Source organism: Lytechinus variegatus, chromosome 4, assembly GCF_018143015.1.
Source record: "Lytechinus variegatus isolate NC3 chromosome 4, Lvar_3.0, whole genome shotgun sequence".
NCBI lineage: Eukaryota > Metazoa > Echinodermata > Echinoidea > Temnopleuroida > Toxopneustidae > Lytechinus > Lytechinus variegatus.
In genome coordinates, this window is record NC_054743.1 from 6,639,061 (window position 1) to 6,658,975 (window position 19,915).

The 19,915-nt window shown below is 35.3% G+C and overlaps 1 protein-coding gene across 1 annotated transcript in view; it reads right to left on the bottom strand.

Annotated features, from left to right (window-relative positions):
* The window catches only part of LOC121413265 (titin homolog), an 89,263-nt gene that overhangs the window by 19,871 nt on the left and 49,477 nt on the right, over positions 1–19,915 (bottom strand). Inside the window, exons 5-7 of the mRNA XM_041606025.1 lie at positions 16,578–16,676; positions 12,912–13,066; positions 11,191–11,632 (exon numbers count right to left, since the gene is read on the bottom strand). Of these exons, the coding sequence (XP_041461959.1) occupies positions 11,191–11,632; positions 12,912–13,066; positions 16,578–16,676 (696 nt within the window). The remainder of the gene's footprint in view (positions 1–11,190; positions 11,633–12,911; positions 13,067–16,577; positions 16,677–19,915) is intronic.

The following is a 19,915-nucleotide window of genomic DNA, read 5'->3' on the forward strand; positions in this document are numbered from 1 at the left end:
GTCAATGCCACCAAGATGAACAATACAATAAAAATTGTAAAATAAAATAAAACTTGAGACTGGGTTACATGGTCATTATCTTTGATGGTCTTCAAAGACGGTTTGAATTCAAAATCATTCAAAATTGATTCAACTTTACTCATTTAATGAATAGCACTTGCCAAACTTTTTAAAAATGTTTTCTTTCATATCTATTATACAAAATGTATACCACTGACGAGTGATGAATAATTTTTATCATATCCCATGAAATGATAAAATTCATTTTCAAATTAAATCAAAGACAATTTGCCAACTCAAGTCATGGAATAAGCTTCCTGAAGACAATAAAAAAAAATTCTGAAACTTAAAAAAGAAAAACAACTCAAAACATTTCTGTTCAATTCTTAATTTCTTTCTAAATTCTTTGAGCACTTCTCAGCATGGATTCGGCAAAATATGGCCAGAATTCAAAAGGTGGTTTTTAAAACCAACGGTTTTTAAACATTTCTGTTCAATTCTTCTTAATTTCTTTCCAACTTCTTTAATAAAAAGCACGATGAGCACTTCTCATAGTGGATTTGGCACAATATAAGTCCAATCATTATTATAGATAATCCACTCTACCGTACATGTACATGTAGCATTTCATTACTAAAAGCAATATCAAACTACATCCAAACATGATTCATAGAAATCATGAAAAAAGGGTTGTAAATTAACAGTGATATACCTTCAAATGGCTGCCAAAATAACAGAGTATCCTGGTGCGTAGAACCCATGGCTACAATCACGATGATCAGTAAAAGAGTATGAGGTACAGGCAAATTGGCAATATGATTAATTAATTTCAAGATTATTCCAATCTCTTTTAGACATGTAAAAAACAACAATCACAAGAACTTCACTTCACTGTCATGTAGTATCCTGATCGGATTTATCTGCACAGCTCTTCAGGAAAAAGAAGACAAGTACAACAGCAAGCGCAAGAACGTTGAGGAGAACAATTGAATTCATCATGAAGTGATAACTTTTGAAATCTTGATGAAAATGGATTCAAACTCAGTGTTCAAGACGAATCAACTCTCAGAAGCAAAATAATAGGCGCAGAATACACAGCTTTTAGTAGTTGTAAAAGAGTGGGCCCGATGATCGAAGACAACAAAAACTCTGCACACTCCGGGTCAGGATTCAGTCAGTGTTTATAAGGTTCTCACATCTGGTAACCTTTAAAGCCTTTACAGAGAATCACCTCATTGGACAGAGTTTCCAAGTCCAAGAACACTCTGAAGTCTGAATCACAGAGTAAATAGTCCATGTTTCATTCATCTGTCAAGGATATTTTTCACAAACATCAAATACAAAGAATCCTTGACAACAGAAATGTATCACAACTCTAAAGGGCCATTAGGTACAGATATCACCATTCTACAACATTGTCCCATTGCCTTTGGTCGCTTATCAAGCGTTGGAGGTGTCCTCAATTTGATTTCATAAATATCGAGCATGACGGCGACACTTAACTTGCCAAATCAAATTTTCCAGTTTCATCTGCTTTCCAAAGTTGGCACTGTTAGAAAATCAAGATCAAGTTGTGTCATGGTGTAAAAACTAAGGACTCTTGGGCCTGTCCTGTAGTCCAAGGCCGATCATCAGAACTTTGAACTTTATCGGTGTAACAACTTCTTCAAAGAAAATTCTCCCACAGCAATGATGCCACGAATCAAAGACTCCTAAAACCAAACCATCAACAGCATTTAAGAAAAAAAAATTGTTCCAATTTGAAGACCAGAGTAAAAGGTGTGAGTCAATGCAGTAGTGGTAATTGGTCACGACAAATGAAACTCACTTTTAAAGCAGAATGCCATGTCCAGCATAAATCACAACTAGAAATTAGCAATGAATGTGCGTATAGACACGTAAGCAGACTCCACCTCGTGGGTGATACTAGTACTACTTCATTCTAATAATAACCCTTGATATATTTAAAGGACTACTTGTTTTTACCTGCTGATACAAAAACAAAATGATAAAAAAATCTACTTGCCATTTCAAGTATTAAAACCATAGTAACCTGACAGCTCCCCCCCCCCCCTGATGACTTTAAGTATCCCATTACCCCCCCAAAAAAAAAAAATCTTTAAGGGGGAGGCTTAAAATGTTATGAAGAAATAAAATATTCTTTTAATCATTCATCACCCTTTAATATCATTTTTTACAAAGCTCAAATGGAATTGTCTTTTCAATTCATCAGTCTATGTTTACTCTTAACACAATGCTATCAGGAATATTCGGTTCCATACAAAAAGCTTTGTCAAACTCTGTCTGCATTTGTTTTACAACCTCAAGTACCTAATATTCAAACAAATGAGGTTGGCTCTACACTGTGCACAGTACGCATGGCCTTCATTCATGAGCTGACTGATTGATGCTTTAATACATGGAGTGTATGATGATGTATTGGTTGCGTGTCTACAACCTACATTCGAGAGTTCTGAGTTATATTCTGTCCGTTCGCCTGCAGCAAGCACAATATCAACTCTGCTTTAAAATAGCCTGCACAACTGTAATTCTGGTTTTGTGAGGGTATAGACCTATAAAGTTTTAAACATACCCTGGAAGCTAAAGAGCTCTGTGTAGAATTAACCTTTTGAACACATAAATTTCCTCTATACATGTACATATTTTGGGAAATATGGTACTTTACAAAACTTGCTTTTTATGTACATATTTAGTTTTTAATGGAGAGGCATTTAAAAGCATGAATATATATATTGGGTTCATTACTTTGGCATCATTTTCATATCAAAGGTGTAATCACCGGTTTAAAACACATAATACGTGGAATACAAATATAGTGATAATCATGTCTAAAATTATGAGGTATCACCACATGTTGCTACATGTGGCAAACTTCTGGCCAGCTTTTGGCATGTCAAGAACGATTTTGAAATAAGGGCATAAAATTTGATTGTGTTTTACAAGTTTTTTAAATTCAATGTGGTTTGAGAAAATAAGTACACCATAAATGTGATCAGCTGCCCCCAAAAAGCGTTTGATAATAAACAAGCCTTAGAAGTGCAACAAAAATTAGTTTTTTTGCTGTCAGAATCTGCCACTCACCCCTACTTGTAACTTTGGTTGTTTTCTTCGCAGTCCGTTCTTTGGTGGTAATTGTCTCTTTCTTCATGGTTGTAGTATGTAAATATTCCAAATTAGATCCAGAAAGATTTGCAGTATGTCACATTTCCTCACAACAACAAATTAATGGTGGTGTCGACGATATTATCTAGGCACTACCAGTATGTTTCCAAACTGCCAACTGGACGAAGCCCTTTCTCAGAGTACACTTGATAGGTTATCACAGGGCACCTATTAAACCAATGTAGTGTTTCAGATAAAGGGATAGGTGCTTCAAGCTCAAGCTATAAACCCAGATGAAACATACAGTATGCGGAGACCCTCAGAAAACCTTACTCATTTGGTCGAGGGCCATTTTGACCTAATGATGACTATAGTTCTTAAACCGCAAAGATCCACAGCTGTGGACGTCAAGCGAATGAGATGTACAGAAGGATCTCTCTGGCGAATCAGTGTGAGTCAACCCCTTGGACAGTCAGTCGGTCCTGTTTGATGAGAAACTTCCTAACTGTCAGACCATGACACACGCCAATTGAAGACTTGACAATTAATCAATATGAATCCAAATGCTCAAGACACCACTAGTGCCAAGCTGTTCTTTTCTATGACATTAAAAGAGTGCAGAACCTTTGATCAACAGATCAGGTATCCAGCGGACATTATTGAAATAGTGTCCAAGCTCCTCATCTGACAATTTACCCTCATGCAAGTGTCCTCATATCTCCCCTTTTCGTCACAACAAACTGTCAAGTCAATAAGATCTTGATCACTGTACAACATTAATCAGAATTGTCATGTGCAACTTCTTCATCACCACATCATTCAAAATACTTTCTAGTCCAAGTGGCAGGTATCCACAATTTCTAGCCAAGTGACTTCTGCTGAACCTTCCTCCTGAACTGATTTAATACATGCAAACTCTGCTCATCTCTATACTGAGTGTGTGACAGGATCAGGAATATCAAGCAGGATGGTACATCCAGGCTACAATAGCATTATCTTACAATTCTAAAGAAATGCAAAAGCTGCTTCATTTTATTCTGTCTTCTGTCTTCATCCTCTTATAGTTTCAACAAAAGCAACAGGATTTAGCATGTTGCAAAGGCTGAATGGTCAATCAAGGATACTTTGCATAATCCAGAATTACAGAGACCAATGCTGCTTGGCTTGATAGGATTCCTCTATAGACAGTCCTCAAAGGTAGCTTGTTCATATCTCAAACGACTCACATGAAATAACTTGCTACTGAAAGCAAGAGAGAGTGAGAGTTGGCCAAATTAAAATGAATAACCACATTTGGATACCAGACTCCCCTTGGCTAGCACACACAGGAAATGCTTAACTCCTTCTTTAATATAGAGCGGAGCGTACACATAGTTTGCAGGTGGAGAGAAAAAAGTATTACTTGCCAGGGAGAACTCAAAGTTACGAAAACACAAGTGACATTGACTTATTGTATGACTGTATGAATGAATGATTTTGGGAATGAGGAATGCAACTTCTTATTCTCTATTGTGCTGGGAAATTGTGTCCCTGGAGCAAACATTTACAAATAGATTTTACGTTTGCAGAGAGTCTGAATGGCTGGAGGAATTAGCCTTTGAAGAGAATAGGGTGCTGAAAGGGAGCCGAAGTATTTTTGTGATAAATGTACCTAACTTTGCTTGCCCCGATTTTCTGGCTGAATGGTTGTTTGATGCTAAATGTTTAAACTACAGAGTTGTGTCCGCTTGGGTGAATAGAACTCGTGTTTTGGTTTAACACCAAGTACAATCGTTTCCCTGATTGATACTGATGAGCTTGAGTGTACAACCTAAAACTTGAATGAGAGTTGTATTTATTCAGGGATTACAATCAATAACGCATGGAACACACTCGAGTTATGCCACAAAGCCACTCCCAATTCAATACCAATCATTTGGACAAGTTTCAAATAATTCAAGCGTTTTAGTCCATGACTTTTACTGCTCTTGCTATTGCACTTTTTCTCTAAAAATTCCAATCAACAAATCTTGCAAATTAATATGCATCTGCATGTATACTTGTTGCAGGAAAATGATTGGTTTTCTTCATCTGTTCAGAACCTTAGGAGGAAGAGGGCAGGTTCAGGTAACTTCTTCCGGAATCGTTGGACATCAACGAACGACAACTTATTTAGCTGTAAGCATTACTAAATTCTCATTATTCTTTAATATTTGAAATGTAAACTTTCTGGTATGACTTTTTGACGATCCCACCATGTGGCTTCAGCAGCCAATTGCTTCAAAATGAGTAAGTGCACTTTGATCGACTTTGTACTAACAATTACTCTTTATGTATTTTGAAAAGTGTGTGTTGGGAAGAAGGATGGGGGGGGGGGGGTTAAAGTGATGATTAGAAATAACATCTCTAATCGCTAGATGAACTGATAATTTGGTTGAAGTTCAAAATAACCTCACAACCATATCACACATAGTCCCGAACCTGGAGTCCTGGACACATCAAATATTGACATTAGTTATGGTCATGTTGTACATGTACAGTTCTTTCATAAGAGTTCATAATCAACTAGAACCTATCTCTCATCAAGAGAAAATGGAAGTGCTTATCATTTGCCTTAACTAACATTTCTAATGTTATGAAACATATTTATCACAAGGAAAAGATGATGGGTTATAGTTGATAATGTGCAGAATAATTGCCTCTGATGTACATCTGGCAAGTACACACATTTACAATGGTGCTAAAAAAGTTAGTGAACCCGACCATAAATGAACATAAAAGTGTTCATGTTCTGCCATGTTATAGATTTTTAAATGTAAATTCAGGTTATAAAATATTACATTCAATGAAGTGTGTTTCATTGCAGTGTTGTTGTCTCCATTCAACACTCAGCATGAAGGAGTGCATTTTGTGGTAGGTTCAAAAACTTTCTAGCACCACATATCAATTAACCAAGTTTAAACTAAATTATTTTTAGCCTGATTCAGAGCTCAAAGTAATTCAGTTTCTTGTATTCTAGAAAGAATCCTCTGTGATTTCTTGACAATCGCTTGAGATTCGTCAGAGACCCAATTAAAGAGGATTGTTTGTTGTGTGACATCACAGTCCTGCTGTGTTTATGATATTGACTGTGCCCAATTATCCCCCAGGTGCACAACATGTGGGCTATTGCTCTACTCATATACCGGTACTCTAGACTTTCTAAATCGATAAGCGCAAACCCTAGTAAAATGGGTAAATTGCCAACTCGTCCACTCACCACATGGTCTAATTTCATTTTAGTCTAATACCATTCCGTCCATCAACATTTCGTCTAACAACCATTTGGTCCAATCATCATTCTGTCTGTGACCATTTGCCTCATAACCAGTTGGTCTAATATCCATTTCATTTTCATTCATTTTTCATGCACAATTCAACACTTACATGTAGTATAATTAGACCAAATGGTATGTGGACTAAAAAGCTATCAGACCAACTGGTTATTAGACAGAATGGCATTAGACTACCGGTAGACCATGTGGTGAATGGACAATCTAATGGTAGACCAAATTATAGTACACAAGTTGGCAATTGGACAAATTGACAGGAAATTAAGTTAGACTTGGCTTATGAAATAATGTAATACTTTGTTACTGTTTGTATATTAATCAGAGCTGCAAACCTGAACAAAAACAATTCAGTATTATAAAAGCTGAAAATCAGTATTTTGGTGAGGAAATCAGTATTTTCTGAGAAATACCATGGGACAACACACAAAACTGGGACTTTAGAAATCAGTATTTTTGAAACCACCAGTATTCTCATTTTTCAGTTCTAAATAAGGAGGAAATCCATACTACATTGCAGCTCAGAAACAAAATTCTATTATCACCAAGAGTGCACTGTACATAACAAATAATTTACTGAGTACATAAAAACACATTTCTTGGTCTATGAATCTCAAGTTTAAAAACAAATTAAACAAGGTCATGCAATTTGAAGGAAAAAAGACTGAAAAAAAAAACATGTTTCTCATACAAGCAAAACATCAAGGAGCATAATGGTAGCAGTCAATACAAACTAACCACAAACACAACATGTTATGACTCTTTATAATGGGTGCATGCAACATTATTCAGAAGGAGACACGTTTTGTGATTGGGAAAAAATGCATTATACCTGTTCACAACCGAAACCGCACTTAACATTCTAGGTGCCAAAACTAATTTGTCACGTATCCATGCATTTTTAAAAACAACTGCACATTGACAAGCCAAATCTGATTACTGCTTTCAGAAGCTAAGAAAGCTGAGGGGTTTTTTTTTTGGGGGGGGGATAGGTCTATGGGAGAAAAGGTGCAAATGGGGGATGGTTACTAGTAAATGTTCCCATCTTTTTTGTTTTCAATATCCTTATCCTTTAAAATAGCACTTTAAATACATTGACTCATCTCATATATTCTATTAAATGGGACCATAATTCTTTTAAATGTGTTGGTAATCCCTATGAAAGTGAATATTGTTTTGCCATTTGAATATTTTTTTCAAAGATATCAGGACATTTCTTAAGAAAAGTCTTCTATTTCACAGTGAAATTGAATGGATCTAAAAAAAAAGGACAAGGACCTTTTCCACAAGGTAGACAAAAACCTGCCTCATACTACGATATCTTGGAGGAAAAAATGATGAGCTGACTGAAAAAAAGTAAATAAATATACCTGAAAATGAGGAATGGGACAAATAATAGGCGTATATGTATATTTGAAGCAATGCAACTATCACATGATTTGAACTTTACTGGATAAAACTGTCAGTTCAAATGTCATGACCAGGACAAACAGAATATTGTTGACTACTGGCCTGTTTAAAAAATAAATTAATATTGTAAAGCATATTAACCCAACATGTTTGAATCTTTCTAATTGTTTGTCTCAAGGTAATATATTTACATACCTCAAAGTGATTGATAGCATATCTGAAAATAGCGCAAACATGTTTTATTTGTAAAATTCTGAAAGCGATACTATAGTATCCACCTGAATTATTTTTTAAAGAGTGAAAACGATCTGGCAAACTACATGTACTATTTGAAAATATCGTTTTGTTCCATCTTCCACTTCTGTATTGTTTTTATTTCCTTGTTTAGATTTGAGAAGAAAAAAAATTGTGTAAACATATGAAAACGTATGAATTAAGGTTTACAGACACAATCTGCTTGTCTCTTATTGTCTCACATTGTTATCAGTTTTTTTCTGTGGTAATTATTGAAATATCAAAAAATTTACGTGAATGTTTGAAAATCAAATCTGATAAGAGTATGTACTCAAAATACATATTCTTAGTGTATCCAAAAAATTTCATTTGCTGTGGGTTCAAGGGTTTGAGTATACATGTAGTAAGTCTGAAGCAATTCATCTATTTCATCTTAATATTTTTGTTTGCCAAAATGTTTTTTAATGCAAAATCAACTTTCTAGGTCAAACAAATTTTCATGTTTTTGTTTAGAGCCCTTAATTTATGTTTTGTTTTATCCTCAAACATGGCAGTAGATGAATAACATGTATGTTGCAAGTATAATTCAATGAAAAATAATGATCTACTGAAATATGGAACATTATATTTCTATATGTAAATGTCATCATTTTGTTTTCTACTTTCAGAAGAATGTACATGAAGAGATCATTGGGTTCCCTCACTAAATTTTTTAATCCATTAACTTTTCATGATAAACCAGTATGGTGCCAAATATGAAATTTCTTTATTTTCAAATTCATTTGTTAAACTTTTCATTAGAAAATCTAATTATTATTTGTCTGAATTTATTTCATGTTGGGGATGGGTGAGAAGTCAGAAATATAAAAATTTTTTCAAGATGAAATAAAATAGTTACTATGTATATTATCTCAATCTAACTTGTGTAATGTGTAATACACTTACAACTTGACCATTGTTTTCAGTCCTCAGAATAATGACATACAGTGTACCTGTAATAATTATCTACCTTTCAAATTTAGGCTAATAAAACCTTTGTTATTTTTTCACTGAATTTATCATATTTTTGCTTGCCTCAAGAATTCATGAGGAATCAAAAACCTGAGAGCTTTTTTTTTGCATTTAATAATACCCCAACCCTTAAAAAAATATCTATGGTATTAGTGTGCCATTTTTTCACTCAAAACATTTCTTCTTCCTATATTTTTTTTTTCATTTGTACAAAATTTTTACTGAAGTGTCCACATCATCACAATTAGCTGACAAGACTGGACCAAATGTGACTATAGAGGGCACTTTCTATGTATCAAGACTTCAATCATTGAGCTTGTGCAAAGTTTGAATTTTTTTTTTCAAAAGATAGTTTGAAGTATGAGTTCATTATGCTTTATAATTTTGATTTCTTGTAAATGATATTAATGGAAAATCAAGCATCAAAATATCTATGTGGATTGGGTTCCTATGCTTTAACAATTGCTGCAATAATATACTTAAGAATTTTATCACTTTGAGAAATAAAACTATCTGAACAAAAGACACATAGAAATAAATAGGGATAAAGTATACATAAATTATTGTGATTGCAAACAATTTTGCAAGTAATTGAAGAGTATAAACAAAGTTTGAAATTCAGGAGAAAGAAGGGAGTTTTTAATGGTGGAAATAAACAAAAATAAACAGCACAAAAGGGTAAATGTAAACATCAACTGATGTCTTATTTTTTCAAGTATTTATGTTCGGTTTGTGAAAGCAGAGTTGTCCTATTTATCTGTCTGATAAAAATAAGCTTTCTCAATTTAAGTCAAATTCTCTTCATTTTCTTATTTATAGGAATTGTCAAAATATGAATAAAATAATACTCATGATCCAACTCTGTCATAAATAATTTGTTTAAACGATTCCACAATGAACAACAGGAAGAAAGTTTTGAAACATTTAAAGAAAATGATCAAAATGATGGGAGACCTGACAATTTTTCATGCTATAATTTGAAGCAATTAGCAAGCACATGGGGGGGGGGTGAATGAATTTTGCAATGGTCAATATCCAAAATATAAAGTGATAATATCACAAGAAACTGAGTGTGATTAAACATTGCAAACTAGCGACTTAATATTTACCAATCTTACCTTCAGTGTGTGTTTGAAAAGGAGAGAGATTTGATTTAAATCAACATTGATATTGAACGAATTATTAAAATCCTTACCTTTAAACGCTGTAAAGCAATAAATCTATGTATAATGTATGTGAGGTCACATTGAAAATGAATAAAGGTTGACCTCATAAAGATCATAAAATTAAAGAATGTCTGAGGACTGAATGTAATAGTCAAGATCTAACTGAGAACATTTAAAAAGTGCAACCATTAGATTTCCAATCTTAGTAGATACATTCATAGTTTTGTATAACATCTCAGAAATAGAATTTCTGTGATCAGTTCAATACATATCATCTTCACAGATTTGTTAAGATTTTGAAGTTGAAGATGTATTTTAAAAGACTTTTCTTTGGTAGCACTTTTGGATTTTCTAAGACTTTTCTAGCGAAAATTTAAACCTACATTTGAAAGAGGAGATTGAAAGTGGCTTGGTTGAAAAAACATCCCAGGCTCAATAATTTCATTAGTGTACTTTGACAAACATTTTTGCACGAAGAGTCATTTCATTGCCTCTCCCATATATGGAATATTTTCAAATGTATTTTTATTTTTGTTTGAGGAAAATTCATGCAGACATACATTTCAATTAAACCAAAATGTTTATCAATCATATATATATATTCTAACTAGATGTTTGAAACAATGTACATATATATGCTTGAATATTGAATATCCCTCTGAGCTAACTAAGACTAAATGCAAACTCTCTTTCAGAAATTCACATGTCGAGTATTAATGTATCAAATGAAAGACTTGATATATGCACACTGTATCCAAATCTTGAGCCTGAGATCTTTTCTTAAAGCCAATCAATCTGTCTGAGCCACCCACAGGCTATCCCTGTCCGCAAGCCAAACCCACGAGATGTGATAGGCATCCCCTGATAGAATATCATTATTAGATCAACCGTTAGAGAGGATAAAAGGAAAAGGGAGAGGTATGTTAGAGTGAGCTTACATGCAAGGTTTGGGGTAGACCGGTAGTGGCTGGGTGATGAACGTAATGCACCAACAGGCGAACGAGCATCCGCAGGCCCCGCCCCACTCGCCGCCGGCGGTGGCGTCACCGCACCCGCGGGCGAGCCGGGCTTCTTCTTACTTTTCTCGGGCACATACATCTGGAACCAGTCGTCCTCGTTGGGCCCGAGTCGGACCAGCTTGACCGACCTCTGATAGATGTTAGAGACGGAGCTTGATAGGTGCTTCGAGCTGGACAGGTTGGTGGTCCGGCTCTTTGGCGCGGCTCGGTCCGTGCTCCTACCCCGGGGCGTTGATGCGCTCTGTATCGGGGTGGGGCTTTCCCGAGCGCCAAAGGCACTCCATGATCTGCGCTTCTCTCTCGATGAGTGCGAAGCCTCCTCTCTCTCTTTTGATTTCTGAAGTATTGCCTCTTTACGTTCCTGAGATGAAAAAGTTGATAAAAACTGTCAAATTATTTTTATTTTACAGCAGACATCCTGCTCTAACAATTGTACAAACTACTAAAGATATTCAAAAAACTTAATATAAAATCATTTGACTATTAAAAATATCACAATCTCCATTTAACATTAAATTTTCAGCTAGGACAATGATTATACAAGCATTATACAAGCATGTATAAATGTTCATCCTACTATACTTCCTAAATCAAATGTTCAGCTATCATAAAAGAAACAGGGTATTCCGCATACTGGAACAGGCTTCAACAAAAGTTATACAGTGAAAGTAATTCAAGCTAGAGTATACATAGAAACTGTAGTCAGAAAATTGTTAGCATATGAACAATAGGATATACATCATCATGTATGTAATTAAATATCTTATCTGCAAAGCAAAATGTCTGTGCATGTATTATTGAATCTTCAGAACTATGACCATAGATAGTTGCTTGTTAGCAGAAGCCTTGATCATGTTAATTCTTAAAAAGTTGGCCATAGTTTGTCCTCATGAGCTCGTCCAAGCAAGTTCAACAAATAACTCTAATATTTAAGAGTTGATGCTGTAATGTGTATGTACTGTAAAAAACAACAACTAAAATTATCCTTTTTTTTCGAGGTCTACTTTTCACAAATTACTGCCAAAATCTGTAACATTGGATTTGCTTTAACACTGAGATGAATGGGATTTTACAGGGCTCCTTTAATAGTTTCCAGGGCTTTTTTTTTATAGCATTTCCAAGGCTAACTCGCACCCAACAAGCCCCTATGTAAATTTTCCCTGGTTTTTCATGCACATGGTCATGACTATCTTCTAAACTGATTTATAATATAACCCTGTACATAGGATTAAAAAAATAATAAAGTAGGATGTGTCATAGAGCCTCTGTCTGCCATTTCTGAAAGTGTTTGCTCTTACATCATATGATATGCAACATCAATTCCTTTCACCAGAGTGACTACTGGGCCCCATTGTAAAAAGAGTTACGATTGATCCAATCAAACGCAACTATGGAAAGCCAGCAAAGTCAACATATGAAATGCATGTTTGTTCACAAAAAATTCTAGATATGAATCCATATCCATAAATTCATTGATTTGACAATTTGGGATGTTCTCCTTTGATTACAAAGGACATTTTGCAAATTTCCTGTAGAAAAAATTATGACACTGATGGATTTCCATAATTACGATTGATCGGTGCAATCGTAATCTTTGTACAACGGGGCCCTGAATGAGTCTGAATGTGTCTGAATCATACCTTGTCTGCCTCTGCCTGTTGTCTCCTACGCTCCTCCACAGCTTGCCGTCTCTGTTCATTCTTGTCCTTGAGAACATCCGATTTCTTCTGTAAGTGTGCCCGCCTGTTGTTTGCGTTTCGTTCTTCTCGCTCCTTCAGTTTGGACGCATCTAACACTGTTGGAAAAAAATATGAGAAAATAGAATTACTGTTTGCATAGACAGAATCTCTTTCATTTATTGACCTCCACAACAATTATCAACATCGTAGTTATAATCACCCTCGTCACCAACCCCATCATCACAATTATCATCATGAACATGCTCATCATAGTCCTCAACATCATCCACATCAATATAGTCACCATCATTATAACAATCAACACCATCGCCAGTATCATCCCTCTCATAATCATCATCATCGTCATCACAACCATCACCACTACGATCTTCATAATCCTCCTCGACATCATCATCATCACCATCACCACGGTCTTCATCAACACCATCATCATCACCACCATCACCATCATCATTGCTATCATCATCACCATCATCATCATCACCACCATCATCATCATCACCACCACCATCATCACCACCATCATCATCATCATCATCACCATCATCATCACCACCATCATCATCATCACCATCATCACCACCATTAATGTTGTAACCGATTTTTATTCCAATTCCCGATCTGATTTTCCCCTTTTTTCTACATTTTTCCGAACTCCGATTTTTGACCAGTGGGGAAAAAATCGGATCGGAAAACCAAAACATAACAAGACAAAAAAAAAACACGCGGCGACATGTTTGCCGTCAAAATGCGCGCGCTGGTGATTTGTTTTGATCTCAAACAAAGATAGATAGATACATGTAGATAGATAGATAAATGGTTTATTTGATAAAACTCATACATCATGGCGGCCAAGCCGAATTGTGATGCATTTACATATAAATTAAAAAATAAATCAATACATCAAAAATTGAATACATATCATTGAAATGAATAATAATGAACGCAAGTATTGTTGAATATAAATACCTAATAGTATGATTAAAATGCAAATTCATTAAAATTCATTAATCGCAAATGTTCTGTAATCCTTGATGCATCAATAATTGGAATTGGATAATTGTGAACTAGAAGAAATTGAATTGAAACTGATTTAAACAGGAGATTAATTGATAAATATAATATAAACATTGATTTTGAAAAGTAGTTTGATAATTGAATGTATAGAACAAAATGTGAAATGGCGACAATAATGAAATAATATTAACTAGGAATGATTTGAATGAGAAGTTGAGAAACTATTGCAAATTTGTCAATAACTGCGACTAGCTACTAAATAATGCATCGATCAGTTTGTGAATTGAGCTGTTTAAGATTGAGATAATTATTAAGTAGATATAGTACAAGAATGAGATTGCAATTAATATAATCTTAATTGTTAAGGCATTCGATTGATTGAAGTTACTTTATCATAATGGAAGTTCATTTTTAATTTCAAAACTTGACCAAAGTTTACAAAATTTACAAAATTACAAAATGCAAATTAATTGAATGTTTTAACTTTATGTACAATATATATATACAGATAATTAATACATTGGTAGATATATAATACAATATCTTTTTCAGGAGGTCAAGCGACGTTTAGGAGTTTTCGATTGCCTCCGCCATCAATACGATGTTGTACAGAAGGTGAATATCATGGTAAACTCTGGATAATAATGCGTCTTTTTCGGGAGGTCATGCGACCTTTAAGAGTTTACGATTACCTCCGCCATCACTACGATGTTGTAGAGAAGGTGAATATCATGGCTAACAACTCTGGATAATAGTGCGTCTTTTTCGGGAGGTCATGCGACCTTTTTGAGTTTACGATAACCTCCGTCATCAATACGATGTTGTAAAGAAGGTGAATATCACGGTAAACAACTCTGGATAATAATGCGTCTTTTTTGGAAGGTCAAGCGACCTTTAGGAGTTTACGATAACCTCGGCCATCACTACGATGTTGTAGAGAAGGTAAATATCATGGTTAACATGGTTAACACTCTGGATAATAATTCGTCTTTTTCGGAAGTTAATGCGACCTTTAAGAGTTTACATTACCTCCGCCATCACTACGATGTTGTAGAGAAGGTGAAAATCATCTCTAACAACTTTGGATAATAGTGCGTCTTTTTCGGGAGGTCATGCGACCTTTTTGAGATTACGATTACCTCCGCCATCACTACGATGTTGTAAAGAAGGTGAATATCACGATAAACAACTCTGGATAATAATGTGTCTTTTTCGGGAGGTCATGCGACCTTTAAGAGTTGACGATTACCTCCGCCATCACTACGATGTTGTAGAGAAGGTGAATATCATGGCAAACAAATCTGGATAATAATGCGTCTTTTTCGGGAGGTCATGTGACCTTTAAGATTTTACGATTACCTCCGCCATCACTACGATGTTGTAGAGAAGGTGAATATCATGGTTAACATGGTTAACACTCTGGATAATAATTCGTCTTTTTCGGAAGTTAATGCGACCTTTAAGAGTTTACATTACCTCCGCCATCACTACGATGTTGTAGAGAAGGTGAAAATCATCTCTAACAACTTTGGATAATAGTGCGTCTTTTTCGGGAGGTCATGCGACCTTTTTGAGATTACGATTACCTCCGCCATCAATACGATGTTGTAAAGAAGGTGAATATCACGGTAAACAACTCTGGATAATAATGCGTCTTTTCGGGAGGTCATGCAACCTTTAAGATTTTACGATTACCTCCGCTATCACTACGATGTTGTAGAGAAGGTGAATATCATGGCAAACAAATCTGGATAATAATGTGTCTTTTTTGGGAGGTCATGTGACCTTTAAGATTTTACGATTACCTCCGCCATCACTACGATGTTGTAGAGAAGGTGAATATCTTGGTTAAGATGGTTAACCACTCTCGATAATAATTCGTCTTTTTCGGAAGGTCATGCGACCCTTAAGAGTTTACATTACCTCCGCCATCACTACGATGTTGTAGAGAAGGTGAAAATCATCTCTAACAACTTTGGATAATAGTGCGTCTTTTTCGGGAGGTCATGCGACCTTTATGAGTTTACAATTACCTCCGCCATCACTACGATGTTGTAGAGAAGGTGAAAATCATCTCTGACAACTTTGGATAATAGTGTGTCTTTTTCGGTAAGTAATGCGGCCTCTAAAAGTTCACGACGGACTCCGCCATCACCACGATGTTGTAGAGAAGAGGCCTATCGTTGATCGGCAGTAGTGTCGCGCGCTGGAACGTCATCTTATTTTCCTTCCTCCGATTATGTCGGAGATCAAAACAACTCATCATCTTCTTCCTCCGCTTTTGTCGGAGATCAAAACAAATTCTGCCATCAGTGTAGCGTGCCGCATTTGTCCACGCGCCGGCCACATACAAATTTTAATGCATTTTTTGTTTTTGAATATCTTCCGATCCGATATCCGAACCGATTCCGATTTTAGTAGCAAAATTTCCGAACCGAACTCCGATCCCGTAATTGCTCTAACTTACAACATTAACCACCATCACCATCATCGCTATCATCATCACCATCATCACTATCATCATCATCACCACCATCATTACCATCATCACCATCATCATCAACAACACCATCATCATAATATACCTACCAGGTTCTTTCCGTTGCCTTGGTGGTCTGTCATCTGAAGTGTTGGTTGTGTTTAAATCTTCATGTGTAGCATCCGCCGTTCCTTTGCTTTCTGTCCCATCTGCACAGGGAAAAAGAACAGAAAAACACTTGTTAAAGAGAAATTCCAGTAGTTGCAGTAAACACTGATTTCATGAGAAAGTCTGTAAAACAAGGCTTAATTGTCAGTATATCATCGAGGATCTAGATCTGGTACAGTTACATTAACTGAAATTTGTGAAATCTTGAAATCTACGCTGAAAAATGTTCACACTGAAGATCCCCAACACAGATAAGCGCACGTGGGACAATGTATAATTATTGCTTAGGGCGTCGGGCCCGACGCCCTACCCGATTCCTGTGCTTATTTGCTGATTTCTCAGCAATTACACAATTTCTTCCAGAATTCTTTGGCACATGCGTTTTATTTATACAAACAGACACTTTGGTGGTCATTTCAAAGGATTCTGTACGAACTCATTTTGATATCGTTACCAAAACTAGCATTTACCTTTAAAGTGTACTGAAAAGAACAGAATCTGATGTCATCAGATGTTTGGAAATTTACTATGCAATGTTGTGGTTACATGTACATAGTGTTACTGGTAGACATAAATGTAATAATTTTACAGCCATGCATGCTAATAAGTATAAGGTATTCCTCAAGAATACACTAGATCACATGCACATTCAAGAAAAAAAAAGAAATACTGGTAAACTTTGTCCAAAACGTAAACACGAATACAAGAAGATACGCACTGGTCGTGCCACAGAAAACTTCACACAAGCAACAGCCACAAGTGAATTCTAACTATTGTTTTTACCTTCATCCCACAGAATTGTCAGTGCATGCTTGATTCTTGAAAATGACAAAAACACCACCAGGAACATACATATATTCACATTTAACATATTTAGGACAAATGCTACAGTATATTCTTAACCTAAAAACAATTACAAGGGTATAAAAAAGACAAGAAAACTTGTCTGACTACTAGTTCAAACCATGATTAAACCACTTCAGAAATAATATTTTCATACAGGGGGTATTAAAGCGAGTGCGCTCTGCATGAATTAACACATGATTTGAATTATGTATATACATGTATATGCAATCATTGAGAAGCCGACTCGAGATTGCATTTAAAACACACCCCATAGAAAGATCTTAATAAATTTACAGAAATATTTCTGAAACGTTCCCAAAGGAATCTCTTGAAAAGTTGTTCTACTCTAATAATCTCCTGTTCACAAGTTTGTGACTTCCCTAAACATGACAGAGCTAAAATAAGAGAAGGGTGTGCCAATTTGAAACATTGTGTGGGAGAGTCTGAGAACATAGATATATTGACATAAGAAAGATCATGTTGGTTATCTCAACGACATCGATGACAAAATGACATTTAAGCAGCATGGCTTGCTGAAAGACTTAATCCATGGAGTAGTTTACTTCCAAGCTGGGGGACGGAATGATTTTTTCTCTCTCTGATGTGACCATTTCACAATTCTATCGCATAATTGGAAAATTATAAAGGTCCCACATCATCAGTACCATTAAATGACTGCGTCAAGCTAACAGTATTAATGCAATGTCTTTAATCTTACTCTGTTTACTTCAAACTAAAAAAGAAAAAAACCTTTATTTCCAATAACCCTATAAATGATTTTGATATATTTTGCAGCAGCAATGTTTTTTTCAGATTTTTCTCTGCGAAAGCTTTCGTCTGAGAAGAAAATAGTTACTGATGTACTTTGCAAATTCAAATCACGCCATGTGAATCATCACACACTGAATATTTGCTTTGAATCATCTGTGCACCCTCTGAACAAAAGCCAGAGAAATAATAGCCGTAGCAATCAGCTACATGTATATTGTAAAATGAAAAAGCAGAATGACAAAAAACAAAACCTCTATCCCACGCAAATATGAATCAGGAAATTTATAAATGAAAATATAATGCCAAAAAAATGAATAGAGCCCTATGCCTTGAAACAAGGCTAGAATAATACACTGGTGTGTGATTAGAAGACTGTATGTACATGTAATTTGAAGTGAGATCATGTCTCTCACACTAGATGCTAGTTAAAGAAGATGGTGAAATGTTAATTGCTAAACTAAAAACAGAATTATGCATTCATGAACTCATACCTTCAGGTAGATTTGCACACATACACGTACGCAAATGTTGAAGATGCATTAGATTTGCAATTAAGACGACTCATAATTTATGCAATAGGTTACACCTACAGTATGATCTAGAATGACTACCTCTCGGCCCCAAACAGCATTGGTACATATGTACAAGAATTAATCAGTTAGCACATACATGTAATTTACAATCTGCAATGAGAATTGTCTGATCAAAGATCAAGCAATGTGTGAATTATAAATCATGACATTTCTGCGTAACTCCATATCAAATATACAAAATGTCATAATTCAATCTTCTGTTATAATGAATTTCATCTATTTTGTTTTTTCACTTTGGCATTCCCAGACAACACAAAGTTCCTAAATTCCCCATTATAAAAATCCCCTCAGATAGGAATGCAATCCATTTGTCAGCCTTAATTTTTTTATTTATGAATAGGTGCTATCACTTTCACATACATGTACATGTACATCCCAATAAAACAGACAATATAAAACCAACAGTATTCATGGAGAAGAGTGACAGTTATTGGTCAATTTGGCAGGGCGATTGGGGAAATTTTCAATTTAACAATGATAGTTGGAGGCAACATGTACATCCTTGTTTTCATATCACCATGGTAACCACCATAACAGAATTCATTTTTCTTTTGTAGCTTTCACTATCTAACAGTCATTTCTAAACATTAAACTTCACGCATGAGCAAGTGTACACAAATGAACAAAATGTCATTATAATATTACAGATCAAAATGGATTGGATTTGGTCACTCATGACTTTCACATTATACCCAAGAATTCAAGTCAGTGATGAAAATTAAAACTTTCTTAAAGGCACAATTTGAATAGATTATAAGTGGGCCTTCTCTCTGGTTAATACATTACTCATATTGAAAGGAGAACATGCAAAAAGTGACTGATCAAGCATCCATATTTCCGATGGGTAGACAAGGCAGAAGAGTCAACACTCAACAGTCTTCCTGACAAAGTCGGTATAAACTGTACATTGGTTATCCTGCAAACTGACCAATTTTAATTTCTATTTTTGTCTTATAATGGAAACACTCCATCCCGATCCCCTGTCTAAAATTTGAAGCTTGCGTGTTACCAGTTACCATGGTAACTTGCTAAAATTATTCCATCGATGCGTAAATAGAGGACAATTCTGA